The sequence below is a fragment of the Cetorhinus maximus genome, chromosome 2, assembly GCF_964194155.1.
Source record: "Cetorhinus maximus chromosome 2, sCetMax3.hap1.1, whole genome shotgun sequence".
In the NCBI taxonomy this organism is placed as follows: domain Eukaryota; kingdom Metazoa; phylum Chordata; class Chondrichthyes; order Lamniformes; family Cetorhinidae; genus Cetorhinus; species Cetorhinus maximus.
Genome location: NC_135880.1, coordinates 97,136,322 through 97,154,821, shown reverse-complemented (window position 1 = coordinate 97,154,821; position 18,500 = coordinate 97,136,322). Strand labels below are relative to the sequence as shown.

The 18,500-nt window shown below is 41.8% G+C and overlaps 1 protein-coding gene across 1 annotated transcript in view; it reads right to left on the bottom strand.

Annotated features, from left to right (window-relative positions):
- Positions 1-18,500, bottom strand: part of pcsk5b (proprotein convertase subtilisin/kexin type 5b) — a 459,575-nt gene that overhangs the window by 93,898 nt on the left and 347,177 nt on the right. Inside the window, exons 21-23 of the mRNA XM_078567301.1 lie at positions 17,250-17,352; positions 12,305-12,441; positions 8,788-8,988 (exon numbers count right to left, since the gene is read on the bottom strand). Coding sequence (XP_078423427.1) covers positions 8,788-8,988; positions 12,305-12,441; positions 17,250-17,352 — 441 coding nt within the window. The remainder of the gene's footprint in view (positions 1-8,787; positions 8,989-12,304; positions 12,442-17,249; positions 17,353-18,500) is intronic.

Genomic DNA, 18,500 nt, shown 5'->3' with positions numbered 1-18,500 from the left:
ATTGTACTTTCTGTATTACCGTCTGATCAACTGTACAGATCTGTAGGCATCAAATCTATTAATTTCCAATTCTAAATCTGAACCTAGGCACAACTGGGCTGAAGCAGAGATTGGGATATATATTCAGGACAGGGCTGAGGAAAGGGGGTGAGACTAAGCTCAAAGTGGGCAGGAGAGGGCTGAATCAGGGAATGTCATTATGATTTCAATTCTAGTTTTCTTAGCTGATTAAAATCCATTGGAAAATAATGGGTAATGAATTAATTCACTTCATAAAGCACAGAATTAAGTGGAATTTTAAGAAAAGTATTATTTGGAATCGAAATTATCATGTCTGGTTTATGTTTATCAAAATTTTCAGAAACCCACTCAAAAATTGAACAAGTGGCAGCCCCCATCAATAAAATTAATTTAGTCACTGACAAAGCAAAACAAAATTACAATAAAAAGTGGTGTGTCTTATGAAATATTGTGAATTAGAACTGTTATGTAAGGTTATTTACATAATTAATAATTCAGTGCATCTAATTGTAATAGCTTTTGCACATGGTTACATTTATATTATGTTGTTGGAATAGAGTTTTAATACAAATAATGATCTTCTTATGTAGTCTCATTATACAGAGGATCTCTAAATTTTGCTAATTTCTTGCAGAAAGCAAGAGAGACCAGTATGACCTGGTACAAGGACATTAAATTCATCCTGCCCTGTCCCCATTTAAGTTAATAGTTTGGATTTTGTGGTCAGCAAAAAATGAACATGTAATAAGCTGGAATATTTTTGAAATGACTTAATCATATTTTAATTGAAATTTGTGGTTGAGATTTATGAAAACTATTCAACCTAGGGTGTATTGTATTGTTCAAGCCTGGTAAAGGTTTAGTATTAGTGTTAAGTTTGAGTTTTAGTGTTTAATTTGAGCTTTGAGTATTCTCTTATTGTTTCTCAGAATTCCCACGACCTGTCAGGGGTAAAAGTTTACGTTTTACAAACAGCACTGATCATTCACCTCATGGACTGCTGCCCACAAAGCTGTTGTGGTTTTAGAATGGAGGCTTGCTCAAATTGAACATCTGATCAAGTGCAGTGCCCTCTACAGGAGATGAGCAGGGCCAGAAACAGCATGGCTCTTCAACCAAATAGTTTGATGAATTCGCACTGAGCTACTCAGAGTTTAAAGTAGGGTGTATAAAGCAAACAATCTAAATTATACTTAATTCATGTACAGAAAGCAAAATAAAGATTGAAAAATATAAACTGGATTAACATAGAGAGAAAAGGCGATGGTAAGAAAAAGTAAAACAAATCTTCTAAGTTTTAAAAACAATTTCCAACACTAATTACCCTCTGAAGGAATCATCTGAAAGAAATTAATTTCTTAGGGCCAGAGATGTTGCTGGCTTATCATTTATCAATTATCACTTATTATGCTGTTACAAACTCTATTCTGAATGCACCAGTCCTAGTTTCTACCCTCTTTACTGCAGAGCTATTGGAAAAGCTCCCCAGGTTCATACCATTGTATTCGTTTCCATGCTGAGTCCAACAGTGAGTACCATTACAGCACGCCCTGTGGAAGAGCAAAGTGCCTCTGACAGCAACTTCAGGATTTCTGATTTAAGTACACATGTGCAGATGCCATAAGTTGCTGTCTGATTTACCCTATTATAACAGTGAAGATTATTAGCCTCATTTTTGCTGTTATTGTAAAATCTGACACAGTGTCTTCTATTTGACTGTGTAGGATGTTCAAGCACCAACCATCAATATCTATGTAGTGGTTGATCAAAATGGATTCAAAACATAGAATCTACCTAGGTCAATGCTACCCATGAATATTTTGCACATAAAATTTTGCATCAATTCATTGAAGATATGGGGTTGAATTTTACAGTGTGGGCTACACCCTCCCCCCCCCACCCCCCACCCAACCCCAAACCCCCCAGATTTAAAGTGAGTGGTGAACCCACTCCTGCTTGACTGGCTTACCCTGCACCATTTTATGGCCATTGGGTCATTAATGAGCTCGCATGCCTTCCACCCTCATTTGGGAGGACGCCCCACCTCAGAGAATTGCTGGACAATCAAATGACTGGCAGCTCACTGCTCCCATCAGTGTCACCAGAACCAGTGGCCACTGCTGAGACTGCAGCCAGTCCCGAAGAAGGCATGCTACGACGGAGCTGGATTTTAAAGTAAGTCTGGGGTCTCGCTGGAGACAGGCTGTGGGGGCAGGGGTGGGGTGGGTGCGGGGGGAGGATAGTTTAGGGGGAATAGCTTGTGGTGGGGGGCTTCAAATGGGCGCAGGGGCCCGAAAAGGAAATCCTCCCCTCCGTGCTTGGCCACCATTCCAGTAGATTTCACCTGTATTCTGGTTAACTTCATAATCAATTGATTTTTACCTCGAAGAAAAAATAAACATAACATTTGGGTTTATCCGCATTCAATGGATCGAGCGAACCATAGTTCTGAAGAAGAGTTAAATTGGACTTGAAACATTAACTCTGTGTCTCTCTCCGCAGCTGCTGCCAGGCTAGCAGAGGACTTCCAGCACATACATCTCTAAAGTTTATTTGAACACCCTTCTCTTTCACTTTCACCCAAGACACTTGTCCCTCTTCCTTGCTTGTGCTCTTCTCTGCGATTCCCAGACATTCTCTCCTTCACTAATGCACTCCCAACTGCTAGTTCCTCTATGATGCTTTCACTTTGCTGCTCATGTACAAGCATAGAATTAAGCAGTTTAGGATGATTTGCAATTTGTGAATTATATAGAATATACAGCACAGAAACAGACCATTCAGCCTAACTAGACTATGCTGTATTTTTATACTCCACATGAGCCTTCCCCTTCCCCCCTACCCCCCCAACCCCCACAACGCCCTCATCTCAACCTTTCAACGTATCTTTCTATTCCCTTTCTTTTTCTTGTGCTCGTCTGGTTTTCATTTGAAAGTATCTAAGTTATTTGCCTCACATTGCAATTGAACCCGTATTCTAATCACTAATTAGGTAAAGACATTTCTCCTTATTTCCTATTTGGTTTAGGAGTGACCACTTATGAACACTTGATTTGGATTTTCCCAAAAATGGAAACATTCTGTCCATATCTACCCTGTTCAACCCATTCATTGTTTAATAGACATCTGTCAGGTTATCAATAAATTTTCTCATTTCCAAAGGAAAATTTCCCTACCTGTTCAATCTTTCCCAATGGCTGTGATCTCTAAGTTCTGATAACATCATGCTAAACCATTTTTGTGCATTCCCCACTGGTTCTTTGTCCTTTTTATGGTTTGGAGCCTATGGGGGCAGAAATTACCTTGTGTGGCACCACTTCTGGTAGCACTACGCAGAATTATTCTTGATTCTCTGGGGACAGGCAGCGCCACAGGCCGCACCTGAGTGAGCTACATAAACAAATTTCTTCCCACAGAACTGCATGTGCGCAGTACACTAAGAATGGTCTGACCAGTGAAGGGCATAACTTTGTAAACCATCTAGGACTGTACTGGACTAATTGAGTCTGAAGGTGACAAAAGGAATAGATAAATGATGCAGTGGCAGTGAGGTAAGGGTGGAGGTGGAAATAGGTGGTGTTGGTGCGGGTAATGATTTGAGTTTGTAGCTCAGCTCAAGGTTAGGCAAGATGAAAGACGGGAGAGAAACAGAAAAGCAGAGGGCTTTAGGGGAAATGTTCCAGAGTGATGGGCCAAAATGGCTGAAAGCACTGCACTCAACCATGTTCCTTTATGCTCCTTTGATTTCATTCTGAGGAAGCTGCCAAAGAAAGGAGTGAGTCGGATACTTGGGCGTGGAGTTACAGATTCCAGCCAGAGTAACTTTAGTCTTACCCAATATTAAGTTGAGGAAAGAATTTGCTCATTCAAGACTTTAATTCAGTTGATCAATTGTACATTAAAATCAAACAGTCAAGATGATGACTGGCAAGGGATACTTGGTGGGTGGGGTGGAAACTTGATTAATAAAAGAGTAAGTGATGCAAAAGCTGGGTGGTGATCATAGAGCCACAGAGGTCTACAGCACAGAAAAAGGCCCTTTGGCCCATTGAGTCTGCACCGGTCACACAAGTACCTAACTACTCTAATACTCTAATCCCATTTTCCAGCACTAGGTCCATAGCCTTGTGTGCCATGGCATCGCAAATGCGCATCCAAATACTTCTTAAATGTTATGAGGGTTTCTGCCTCTACCACCCTTTCAGGCAGTGAGTTCCAGGTTCCCACCAACCTCTGGGTGAAAAAATTCTTCCTCACATCCCCTCTAAACCTCCTGCCCCTTACCTTAAATCTATGCCCCCTGGTTATTGATCCCTCCACCAAGGGGAAAAGTTCCTTCCCGTCAACCCTATCTATGCCTCTCATAATTTTATACACCTCAATCATGTCCCCGCTCAATCTCCTCTGCTCCAGGGAAAATAACCCTAGCCTATCCAATCTCACCTCATAACTAAAACTCTCCAGCCCAGGCAACATCCTGTTAGATCTCCTTTGCACTTCTCTAGTGCAATCACATCCTTCCTATGATGCAGATTCCAGAACTGCACGCAATACTCTAGCTGTGGCCTAACCAGTGTTTTATACAGTTCCAGCATAACCTCCCTGCTCTTATATTCTATGCCTCGGCTAACAAAGGCAAGTATCCCATATGCCTTCTTAACCACCTTATCTACCTGTCCTGCTACCTTAAGGGGCCGGTGGACATGCACACCAAGGTCCCTCTGATCCTCGGTACTTCCCAGGGTCCTACCATTCATCGTGTATTCCCGTGCCTTGTTTGTCCTGCCTAAGTGCATCACCTCACACTTATCCAGATTAAATTCCATTTGGCATTGATCAGCCCATCTGACCGGCCCATCTCTATCCTCCTGTAATCTAAGGCTATCCTTCTCACTATTTACCACCCCACCAATTTTCATGTCGTCCGCGAACCTACTGATCAACCCTCCTACATTCAAGTCTAAATCGTTTATATATACCACAAACAGCAAGGGGCCCAACACCGACCCTGTGGAACCCCACTGGACACAGGCACCCAGTCACAAAAAAACCCCTCAACCATCACCCTCTGCTTCCTGCCACTCAGCCAATTCTGGATCCAATTTACCAAATTGCCTTGGATCCCATGGGCTCTTACCTTCGTTATCAGTCTCCCATTCGTTATGAGGAGAGATTGGATAGACTGGGGTTATTTTCCCTGGAGCAGAGGAGATTGAGGGGGGACATGATTGAGGTGTATAAAATTATGAGGGGCATAGATAGGGTAGACAGGAAGGAACTTTTTCCCTTGGTGGAGGGATCAATAACCAGGGGGCATAGATTTAAGGTAAGGGGCAGGAGGTTTTGAGGGGATGTGAGGAAGAATTTTTTCACCCTTAGGGTGGTGGGAATCTGAAATCCGCATTATAGGTATCTGGTGGTAGAGGGACCTTATCAAAAGCCTTGCTGAAGTCCAAGTAGACTACGTCAAATGCATTGCCCTCATCTACACACCTGGTCACCTCTTCGAAAAATTCAATCAAATTGGTCAGACGTGACCTAGGTGGTCGGAGGCGGGTGGAGGTCAGGGGACCAAGTGATGACTTAGGGAGGAAAAGGAGGCTGTAGACAGGTTTGTAGTTGGATTAAGCAGAAGGTTCTAGGTTACTTGAGAAGGATGTGATGGTGGAATCCCAAGAACAAGAATCCCAGTTTCAGTGGATGACAAAGAGCAAAGCAAGTGTGTCAGGTAAAAGCCCAGGAAGATTCCTGGGACAAACAAATCTGCTCTTGCAGCATGAGGTTGCACTGCAATAATTGATTCATTGTCCCAAGAGAGAAATGATGGCCCATAACTCTGAGCTGCATGGCGTCAAAACTGGGAGATACCCCAAAGATGTGCTGGGGAACCACAGCCCCGCTGGAAGTTCCAAGGTGAGGATTGCACAACAATTGCCTGGGAAGTTCAAACTATCATTGGGCAATTGCCCTGCAATTGAAACCATCCAAAAATACGATATAAATCGCAAACTTCGGATGGTCCCAATTGTCTTACCAGAATAGTTAGCCAGGGAAGGTTAGAAGAATTAAATTCACTTTAACTCCTGGGTAACCATAGTGCAGAAACACCAACCACCTCCCCCCGTAACTCCCCCCCCCCCACCCCACCCCCCGCCCCGAGCCCCCCAAGGGATTCTCCCCACCTCTCTGACATCCCCCAATACCCACTGGACTCCCCCCAACCCCCTGAATCACTTTGACTACCTCTCTGATCCCCCCACAGGACTCCCCCAACCCCCCTGACCCCCTCCAACTACCTGACCCCCATTCCCTCAACCATCCAACCCACAATCCCCCACTGACCACATTCCCCCCCGACCAGCCAACCCCCACTCCCTTGGCCAACCGAGCCCCCCCATGACCAACTGACCCTTCCACCCCCTAATCATACCCATTTATGTTACAAATTTATCTTCTCCCTGGCTTCTCAAAGTGGCTGGATCTTTAAACTTATTTGCTTCACAGCAGCTAATGCCATAAAAAGGGGCAACTCTCCAGCCCTCAACACAAGGCCTCGGGAACTCACTGTACTAAGGAGTTCTTGCCCGGCCTGACTCAGAAGGTCAGGCGAGAAAGAAGCATCTAGATTTTAAGGTAAAAAAAACTAGGAGCAGAGTGGCAATCTGACACTGATTGTCACTCCTCGGAAGTTCAGGGCACAATTTGTCTGTCTCTGCCTGAACCAGAGAACTTAACATTTATTTCTACTTCCCATGGTTACCTATAAAATTAACCTAGCACCTTCTTTTTCATCTGCTTAATAACCTGTTGTGCAATTTACATGTTTCCTGTTTATTTTTCCAAGACTAATTTGGATTTGAGTTTCCCTTTTCAAGTTGATCGCTATTAAATTATTCTGAGGAAGTAATTTAGATGTAACAATAACTTGCACCTTTAATACTGAAAACCATCCTAAGGCATTTCACAGAAGTATAATAAGACATAAAATTGACACCAAGCCAAAGAAGGATACATTAGGACAATTGACCAAAAACTTTGCCAAAAAGGTACCTCTTAAAGAGTGTCTTAAAGGTGAAGAGAGGTGGAGATGTTTAGGGAGGGAATTTCAGAGCTCAGAATCTAGACACTGAAGGCAAGAATGACAATAGTGAAGCAAATTAATTCCAGGAAGCATAAGGTTAGAATTAGAGACACACTAAAGGTGGTTGGACTGGAGGGAGTTATAGGGATAGGAGGAGTTTGGCCATGGAAGAATTTGAAAATGATGAAGAAAATTTTTAAATCGAGGCATTCGGGGATTAGGAGCCAATGTAGGCCAGCTTGTACAGGTGTGCACAGGACTTGGAGCAAGTTAGGAGTTTTGTCTAAACTCAAGTTTATGGATGGTGGAAAATAAGAGGCCAGCCAGGAGAGCAATAGAATAGACAGTTCTGGAGGTAACAAAAACACGGATGAATGTTTCAGTGCCAGATGGGCTGAAGCAGGGTGGAGACGAGCCTTTTAAGGATGAAAATCCTGGGATAACTAACTATCCACCTTTTGTAGTTGCCCTCATCTGATCACCTTTATTTATTTTCAGGAAAATGAAATTCTATTTACTGAGCCATGTCCCCCTAAATGATTTGTATATTTGCAATATGCAGGATGCATACAATTTTAAATGAGGCTTCACATGTAAGGTATGAAAACACGTATAGACAACGACACCTCATAAAACACATGCTTCCCTGTGAGACAGCTTTTAGTTCCCAACTACTTTGCTGTTCATTTTTGTCTAGCCTATGAAAAAAAGAGATTAGAAATCTGCTTTGGCTAATAAATACAATAGTTAATTTTAATACACAGTGAAGATGTGAGGGAGAGCTCAATTAAAGACATGCATGAGTTCAGTCATGTACATTCTTTACAACATAAACCATTAAATCCTTACTGAAGGTAGCTGGGAAGGTCAGTAAATCATTTGGAGAATGTTACATATCTATTTCTAATCGAGAGATGTTGGGATCAGGCATCAATGCAAATTGCTTGTCAATTGGCATCTTGTAAAAATTGCTTCCCTCCCCAGTTTTCCCCACTTCAGCCACTTTGTCTTGCTGGTGCATGGTACAAGTCTTTGAGCAATACTTTATTTCATCAAAGTAACATTTAAGTCTAACAATGTGTGCTAATGGACTATTCAAAGACAGGTGAATCACTGCTATGTCCAATCCTCTCCTCACCAGATGTCCACACATGTATGCACTCCAGTAGGATAAAGAAAGGTAATTGTAATGATGAAGAAAAGGAACCCTGGTTACTTCTCATTTCTATGTTCATCAAATCCTCCCCTCCTCCCCTCTCTTGCCTAATTGAGAATCACTGAGATCAATAGAGAAATTTTTGGTCACGGCTTTGCAGATGTTGATTTATAGCCATCATCAGTTTTGACAGAAAAGAGACAATCTCCTACTAATTTTCATAATTATAAATTCCCAGCCAGATCATTCTTAGATATTGGATATATTTTCATCCACGTCAATTTTCCTTTTTAAAATGATTAAAAGCTCCACAAGACTAACATGATTTAGATGCATGTTTGCTATCTAGAAAGTGCTGAAGCATATGATATATTCAGGTTCTATTTTATTTACATATTGTATATGTAATATCATGAATTTCCATAAAGTAATCTGTCTTTGTAGTTGCAGTTGATGTAGTTCTTCAATTTATCACTTAGGATGCAGCTTTAAACCCATGCAGAGCATGAAGAATCTGCTTACTTCTTACCTTCCCCACATTGTAGCTGTTGGCACCCCTCATGCTTAGGATAATAGCCTGAAGAACACTTTACACATTGTCTATCATTAATGCATACTTCACAGTTACTGGAACATGGACGGCAGATTTTATCAGCAGCAGGGTAGTGAGATGTAGGACAATCCTCACTGCATTCATCTTTGAAAAAATAACGGTTGTTCCCAAATTTATCTGAGAAGATATGGAAAATGTGAATGGCACATTCATTTTTCATGAGTCAAAATTTACATGAATTATAAATACTGCCTTTAAATTATAAAACAAAACTTAATGGAAATTCCATGTCAATAGTATGAACATTTAAATGACTCTTTAGTTGCCACACACAAAGGCCGTGAAATTATTTCACCCGATTTCTAGCAGAGCTATGCAGGTTTCCCTAGATGTCAGGGGCTAGGGACAGGCTGCTACCTGTGTGGCTCATGCAGCATTTTTCATTGATATGGGCTCACATAGCTGCATCCCCTACGTGCACATAAGCTTGTTGAAACAGCGCTATCCTGCATCACACAGCTGATGTGACACCAGGATAACAAAATTGGACAATGCAGGTCCCAGCAGCCCCTATTTTGTCCACTCCAGAAAAAAGGAGCATGAAGCAGCAAGATATTTCCTGCAATAGTGTTAATTAAAAGAGCCAGGCACACTGAGAGTAGGCAAGTGAAATCTATGGAACTTTTTCTATTGGAAAGTCTCTAAAATCATCTGGAATGTTTTGGAGGTGTTTTGGTGCATTGGCCAGAGACTGTTGCTGCATCTTCACAGGGATGGAAAAGCAGTAGGTGACCTATGCACACAAAGGCTGCAACAGGTACTGTATGGGGGCAGTGACAGAGCTTATTTGCCTGCAGCACATCAGAGAGATGGAGCAAAGGCTGCAGAGAGGGCAAGCTCTGTGCCATGCTTCTGCCAAGTTGGAACTGGACTCCTCTATGGTCATTAACAAGGACAGGAGTCTCTCTAACAGGCCAACTAATGGCCCAACTCCTGTGTGCATACTCATTCACTGCTGTCCTATATGTCATCCCATCTAGGTCCTCATCCAGGTCCTCTGAAACAGCACTTGTCTACCACTTCTTCCTCCAGTGAACTGGCACACAAACTATCCTTTATCTTTGGCCTGCTTGTAACTCTGGTGACTCACCATGTGCTGATCCCAACTCTAAGTCTGCATCAGTTTCAAAGATAGGTGCAGTTCATGGAGTGCAAGTGTTGCTGGCAAGGCCAATTGTTACCCATCCTTAATTACCTTAGAGAAAATAGTGATCAGCCACGTTTTTGAACTGCTGCAATGTTGTAGGTACGCTCACAGTGCTGTTAGGAAGGGAGTCCCGTGTTTATGACCCACTGACAATGAAGGAATGGTGATATAGTTCCAAGTCAAGAAGGTCTGTGGCTTGCAGGGGGATCTTGCAGGTAGTCTTCCCATGAATGTACTGCCCTTGTCCTTCTACCAGGTGTTGTGTGTGTTTTAATGATATAAAGACAACAATCACTCATAAGGGATTAGGTAAACACATTGCGGGTTCATTTATCGAGACTAGGCACGTGAAGACAGATATACATGGGTAGAAAGCTTGAAGACACAAGCAGCAGGGCTGTGTACTGTGTTCTCTGCTTAAAAGCAAATGTGAAACCAAAACTAGATCACATGACACACTTCCTTTCTAGTGATGTCATGCTGCAATCCTTTAAAGACCTGGTCGAGGGTTTGGAAGATGCTGTTGAAGGAGGCTTGGCAAGTTGTTACAATGCAGCTTTTAGATGGTACAGTATCTAAACTGATGGCTGTGAAATTAGACCAAGTTATGGAGACTCTTCTTTAGTGCTGTGCTGTTGCTCTCTCCCTTCCTCCTTGGGCTGCTGTGGCTGGGCAGGTGGCAGTTCTTGGGTGTATGAAAGCAAGAACTCAGGAGGGGAAGATTGTTGTAAGGAAAAATGGCTGAGGTGGGAAACAAGAGGTTGATAGTTTGTCCATCATGCCAGGTAGCAGGTTGAGGGTGTGTTGGGAGTTGAGAAGGGGCATAAGGCAGAAAGTTGCCATCATGCTCAATGTTCTCAGCAACATTGAATGCTGTGGGCCCCATAGCAGCTAGCAACATGATGCAGAAAACCATCTCCTCTATAGAGCTCAAGAGTTGCAGGCCTCCTTGCCCCCTATTGGCTCTTGTCCCCCATGGCTCTGAAGAAAGGTCCTTGACCTGAAAGGTTAACCCTGTTTCTCTCTCCAGAGATGCTGCCAGATCTGCTGAGTATTTCCAGAATTGTCTGTCTTTATCACAACAGAACGCTGATTATCATTGTTTAATTGTTGACCACGGAAATGTGTCTAGATCCTTATGTGAAACAACTTTTGTCAATATATTAATGCTTAGTGGAATCTTTAAAGGTAGGATGAAACAATCAGCTAGAAAGGGATGTTTTGACATAAAAGTGCTAATCTGTTTGTGCAATTGGTAATGTCGGTTAGCAGTTATACTGCACTTTGGCACACTCTTCTCTAAACTACATACAAGAAATCAACCTTCAGGAAAAATTACCGATCAAGTTATATAGTTTTACATTCACTGGGGCTCCATGTAGGAATAATCTCAATGTCTGTCATGCACAGAATGTGAGAAAGAGATTTGATGGCCCCAAGAAGAAAATAAGCAAAATCTAACTTTTAATCAACAAGTGTACCAAATGACAGCATAACATTGGAGATTAGGGTATTGACAATATAAAAGGTTGTGATGATGGTTTGCAGGATGTGTGCTAGGATTTTGCACAACATAGTTATTTTACCTTTTCTTAGTATAACAGAGAAATCAATCGGGGATTCAGAATGTCATTTGTTGCCATTTTGTTATATTTCTGCAGATCTAGAGCACAGGAATTGGCAGGTGTGGTTATATCTACAAGGTTAATGCCTGCACTCAGATGCACTCACTCAGCCACTAGGCTGGAAGAGGTAGACAGTGATTCCCTGGTGTAAATATGAACTTTCAAACCCCAACACAAATGAAAAATGCTGGTGCATAGCTTGGCATTGGTTAAGTTTGGCTGGAGTGCTCTGGAACAGCATTTAAGTTTTTAAATAAAAGCAGCTTTGTAGAATACAAAGCCACTTTTTACTATGAACCAGGGTCATTCTGGAGCCCACATTAACCACTGCAACTCACTGCTAATGGTATTCCCTAAATAAAACACTACCAAAGCTTGTACTTTTCATATTTGTAAATATAACACTTTGATCAATGAGAAGAGAGCCTTGTAGTTTGGATTCAGATGAAGCTTGGTAATAGAAATAACACCATGGATCACTAGTGAGATTAAGATCCAGTTTAGTGTTAGTGGTTGTGCACAGCTAACATTTTGATAGAAGGTAAAATGTGTCTTCAGTAAATCATCTGTTTTTTGTATCTTTGCCATTGATGGTACAATGCATATATGTATATGAAGAAAGGTTAATTGTGAATTATTTTTCTATTTATTATGGTCTTACCTTTGTCACATGATGTGCAGTCATTAGGTTCACCCCCTGTGCACCTCTTGCAGGTATGGTGACATGGATAACACTGGCCATTCATGCCAAACTTATCAGTGGAGCAGTTTATGACACAATGTCCATCGTCAAAGAATCTGAGGAATCACAAATCACAATGGATGGGCATTGACATTTTCCACTTCTGGACTGGACAAAGTATGGGTTGCTGGACTGACTAACTCCTATGTTTATGAAGTAATTCTCCCCAATTACATAGTGGTAAATAATTTACAGGAGGAAGATAGAGGATGTATCCAGATTTTACTAAACCCTTTATGATAATGTAGAAAATACTGCAGCCAATTTATGTACAGCAACCTCCCACAAAAAGCAATGCGATAATAACCAGATAATCTGCTTTTTGAAATGTTGATTGAGGTATAAATATTGGCCAGATGCCAGGGTAACTCCCCTTCTCTTTTTCAAAATAATGCAATTGGATCATGTGTCTACCTGACATAGAGCAGACAAGGCCTTGGTTTAATGTCTCATCCAAAAGATGGTATCTCCAACAGTGACCATAAAACCATAAGATGTAGGAGCAGAAGTAGGCCATTCGGCCCATCAAGTCTGCTCTGCCATTCAATGAGATCATGGCTGATCTGATAATCCTCAACTCCACTTTCCTGCCTTTTCCCCATATCCTTTGATTCCCTTACTGATTTAAAATCTGTCTATCTCGGCCTTGAATATACTTAACGACCCAGCCTCTATAGCCCTCTGCGGTAAAGAATTCCATAGATTCACCACCCTCTGAGAGAAGAAATTCCTCCTCATCTCTGTCTTAAATGAGCGACCTCTTACTGTGAGATTATGCCCTCTGGTCCTAGACTCTCCCACAAGCAGAAACAACCCCTCAGTATCTACCCTGTCAAGCCCCCTAAGAATCTTATATGGTTCAATAAGGTCACCTCTCATTCTTCTAAACTCCAATGAGTACATGCCCAATCTCTCCTCATAAGAAAATCCCTCCATACCCGGGATCAACGCCTCCAATGCCAGTATATCTTTCCTTAGATAAGGGGACCGAAACTGTTCATAGTATCTAGGTGTGGTCTAACTAGTGCCTTGTATAGTTTTAGCAAGACTTCCCTATTTTTATAAAAGCAAAATACTTTTGCTGGAAATCTGAAACAAAAACAAAATTGCTGGAAAAACTCAGCAGGTCTGACAGCATCTGTGGAGAGAAAGACAGAGAAAGACTCCTCAGAAGAGTCATATGGACTCGAAACGTGAACTCTGTCTTTTTCTCCACAGATGCTGTCAGACCTGATTAGTTCTTCCAGCAGTTTTTGTTTTTGTTCCCTATTTTTATACTCCATTCCCTTTGAAATAAAGGCCAACATTCCATTTGCCTTCCCTATTACCTACTGAACTTGGATGCTAGCTTTTGTGATTCATGCACGAGGACACCCAAATCCCCCTGCAGCTTTCTGCAGTCTTTGTCCATTTAAATAATATTCAGCTCCTCTATTCTTCCTGCCAAAGTGCATAACCTCACATTTTCCCACATTATATTCCATCTGCCAGGTTTTATGCCCACTCATTCAACCTGTCTATATCCCTCTTTGTGTCATCCTCACCTTCCCACCTACTTTTGTGTCATCCGCAAAATTGGTGATAGTACATTCACATCCCTCATTCAAGTCATTAGTATATATTGTAAATAATTGAGGCCCCAGCAATGATCCCGTGGCACTCCCCTAGTTACAGGTTGCCATCCTGAAAATGCTTGCCCTTATCCCAACTCTCTGTCTTGTATTAGTTAGCCAATCCTCTATTCATGCTAATATACTACCCCCAACACCATGGGCTCTTATCTCATTAAGTAGCCTAACGTGGGGCACATTATAGAACGCCTTTTGGAAATCTAAATATATTACATCTTCTAGTTCCCCTTTATCTATCCTGCTTGTTACCCCCTCAAAGCATTCTAATAAATTTGTCAGGCATGATTTCCCCTTCTTGAAGCCATGCCGACTCTGCTTGATTATATTATGCATTTCTAAGTACTCTGCTATTACATCCTTTATAACAGACTCTGTCATTTTCCCAATGACAGATGTTAAGCTAATTGGCCTACGGTTACCTGTTTTTTGTCTCCCTCCCTTTTTGAATAAGTTACATTGTTACATTGGCAGTTTTCCATTCTTCTGCGACTTTTCCAGAATCTAAGGATTCTTGGAAGATTACTACCTCTGCCATTTCCTGGTTCCCTATTACTTATTTCCCCAGCCTCATTCTCTCAGGGGCCAATGTTCAATTTGGCCTCTCATTTCCTTTTTATATATTTAAAGAAGCTCCTATTATCTGTTTTTATATTACTTGCTAGTTTACCCTCAATGTTTATTTCCTCCCTCTTTATTTTTTTTGGTCATTTTTTTTTGGTTTTTAAATTTTTCCCAATCCTCTGGCTTACCACTAATCTTTGCCACAATGTATGTTTTTTCTTTCAATTTGATACTATCTCTTAACTTCCTTGGTTAACCATGGTGGGTTTATCTACTTCCTAGAATTCTTCTTCCTCACTGGGATATATCTGTTTTGTGAGTCATGAACTATTTTCTTAAACATCTGCTATTGTTTAGCAAGCATCTTTTCTGCTAAACTGCTTTCCCAGTCCACTCCAGCCAACTCTGCCCTGAATGCTAAATTCTACCATATTATGGTCACTATTTCCTAGGGGATCTTTCACTCTCAGATCATTTATTAAACCTGCCTCATTACACGTTACCAGTCTGCATCTACCATCATCCTCTTCTGCCTGGCTGAACTTTTTCTTCCATGAAACAGCTTTTTCATTAATTCCACTCACCTTCTCCAAGTAAAAAAGGTGTTGCTGTAGGAACATCTGCTTTTTTGTGGGAACATTCTTTGTTTCAGTCTTATTCAGATCTCTCCCCTCACATTTTTTGATGATTGTGCTGATGCTGCTTCCTACTTTCACCATGAACTGAAAAATTTCATCAACTTCCAAACTTCCCTTACCTTTGAATGATTCGTCTCTGACCTTTCCCTTCCATGACTCCCTGATCTCTATTTCTGGGGATAGGCTGCCCACCAATATCTACTCTAAGCCACTGACTCCCACAGCAATCTTGATGACGCTTCCTCCTTTCTCACTTTCTGTAAGGACTTTATCCCATTCTTCTCAATTTTTCCATCTCTGTCACACCTGCTCTGATGATGCCACCTTCAATAATAGTGCTTCCAATACATCCTCCTTTTTCCTCAACTGAGGATTCTCTTCCACCATAGTTGAGGGACCCTCGAACATGTCTGTTCCATTTCTTGCTCTCACTCCCCTCCTGTTCCTCCCAGAACCACCATACAAATCCATTTGCCTGAGCCTTCCACCTCTTCAGCCCCTGTATTCATTGGATCATCTTCCATCATTTCCACCACCTCCAATGTGAGGCCACCACCAAATGCACATTCCCGTTCCCCTTCCCTTTTAGGATCTTGAAGGGACCATTCCTCTCATGACATCCTCATTCATTCATCATCTCCCACCTCTGCTCCCTTTCCCACGGTGCCTTACCATGCAAGCAAAGAGATGCAAAACCTGTCCTTTCACTTCCTTCTGTTCAGAGCCTCAAACACTCCTTCCTGCTGAAACGGCAATTTACCAGTACTCCTGTAACTTAATACGCTGCATTCGCTGCTCACAATTCAGTCTCCTCTACACTGGGGAGACCAAACAAAGTTTGGGTGACTGCAATGTGATTAGTTTGCAAGCATCGCCCTGAGTTTTTGTTCACTTTAATTCTCCATCCTACGTCCACTCTGTAACTCAGCCTCCTACACTGTTCTAAAGAATCACAATGATAGTTAAAGGAGCAGCATCTCATTTTTTGATTAGGCACTTTACACACTTGTACCATAACTCCTTTTTTTCATTTAGTTGCTCATGCCCTCTACCTTAACACAAATCTTTCTGTTTGTCCTATCCTTTCCTACGCTGCCCTGGCCCCCACCCCCACTACTACCTTTCCCTGCCTCTGTACATGTTTATAAACTTTAAATCTTAAGCTTCTTCCAGTTCTGATGAAAGGTCATTAATCTGAAACACTGAGCTGGATTTTAGCCTTGGTCCCCAGCCCCTGAATAAAATGTGTGTGGGGGGGAGGTGCACGCCCAGGTGAAGAACGGCTGCTCAACAGCCGCCTAACGAATTAACCGTTAACAACTGGAGATCGGATTTCTGCACCTCAGGGACAGGAAGTCCCACCTCAGAGTATTTCTGACCAATCAGAGTCTGGCAGCGCCACTGGGGACCGGTGGCCACCACCAATACTGCACTCAGGGTTTGAGGCGGTGAGCTGTTCTGGATTGCATTGTAAGTGATAGGACTTGCCTGGGGTGAAGCTGGCAGGCCCCAACGAGGGGGTAGGGTCAGGGTTCGAGAAGCCATGGTGGAGCGGAACATGGGGAGCTAACAACTTGGGAGTCCCTCTGATGAACTTAGGGGCCCTGTTAAAGAGTGACAGCTCTGCCCATCAACATCTCACACAAGGAAACCAGCTGGGCTGACTGTTGGCATGGGCCTCTCCCACAATTGGTTAAATCCTCAATTGGCTTTGTGCTGGGTGGGCCATCCAATGTCACCCCCGCTGCTGGTAAAATTGGGATGGGGGTCGCCAAGTAGGTAACAGGCAGGCAGCCCACTAGATTTTACCTGCTCCCCCACCTTTAAATCCATTGGTGTGAGAGAGTAAAATCTATTCCATTAACTCTATTTCTCTCATCACAGATGTTGAGTATCTCCAGCATTTTCTGTCTTTATTTCAGATTTCCAGTCTTTGTGATATTTTTGGTTTTGGTCTGGAATAAACTTGACTGTAGTGTATTAACTACAGAATTAATGAGGCAGAAACATGGGAATAACATCAAAAGAACCCACCTTGGAGCAACACAAGTGATGCAATCATCTTTGCTTGGGCCAGAACATTTATCACAATAGAAATGACAGGTGAGACAATTTCCTGCATCGTCAATATATTCACCTATGATAAAAATAAAAATTCGGGTGATGTATAATGCAAAAAAACGTCATGCAGAACAGAATAATTTTCAGACATATGTGCTTTTTGTTTCTGACCTTAAAGGCATTGCAGCCTTTACTTTTATATTTTAGCACAGCACAAAACACGAATCTGCACTGTTTTCTGACATTAACCACTTTTTTTAATGGGTGTTACAATGCAAATTGTAATTTTATACTAAATGTAATAAATGAGCACTTGAATTTTATCTGGCATCATAAGCATTATTTTAATCTTGGATAATGACATATTGATCTAAATGAAAAGTCCGAAGAAAAAATATACTGTACACTAATTCCATGATGCGTATTGAGCCAAAAGCTGCTATATAAATTGATACATAAAGTTACGTTAGCATGAGAGGCAGAAGAGAGAAAGAATGAATGAGAAGGAGAGAGTGAGCGAGAGAGTGCAGCAAATTTTGTGTTTAAGCTCTTCACAGACTACGTTGAGATGTGATTTAACTATTCATACTATGGTACATAAAATGACACTGCTGCAATCTTGCTAAAGGTGAAAACAGCCTTAGTGCAGTAGTTGCATTTCTGCCTCTGAGGTGGAAGTTTATGGGTTTAAGGCCCACTCTAAACAGCTATGGGAAGTAGACTTGGGCTGTGTCTTCCTCTGGCTCAGGAAAATCTGACATGCACACTTTTGTGGTTCACAAACTATGCACCAGACCCATGTGTGACTTCATATGCCATTTTTGTCTTTTCAGATTTGCATTGCAGTTTGTGAGTTGCGCCTTGGTTCTACAACTCAGATCTTAGCTCCTAACAGTGTTTAAAGGCTCCATAAACCATTCCCTTCACTTCCCTCATCCCCTACTCAACTGCATGTCAACCTATACCCCCTCAGATCACCCATGATACCCCATCCACTTCCATGCCCCCATGTATCCTCCATAGCCACTCACCCAGTGTGCAATATGTTCAGGTCTCAAATTCCATGCAATATCAATTTAAAATGTTATACATTCCTTGGGAAAAAATAAACCTCTCACCATATAACAAAAGCCTCAATATTACTGATACTAAGAAAAAGAATGCATTCTGTCATATGAAAAAATACCTTGTAATACTTGTTATCTTATTAACTTGTGTCAACAA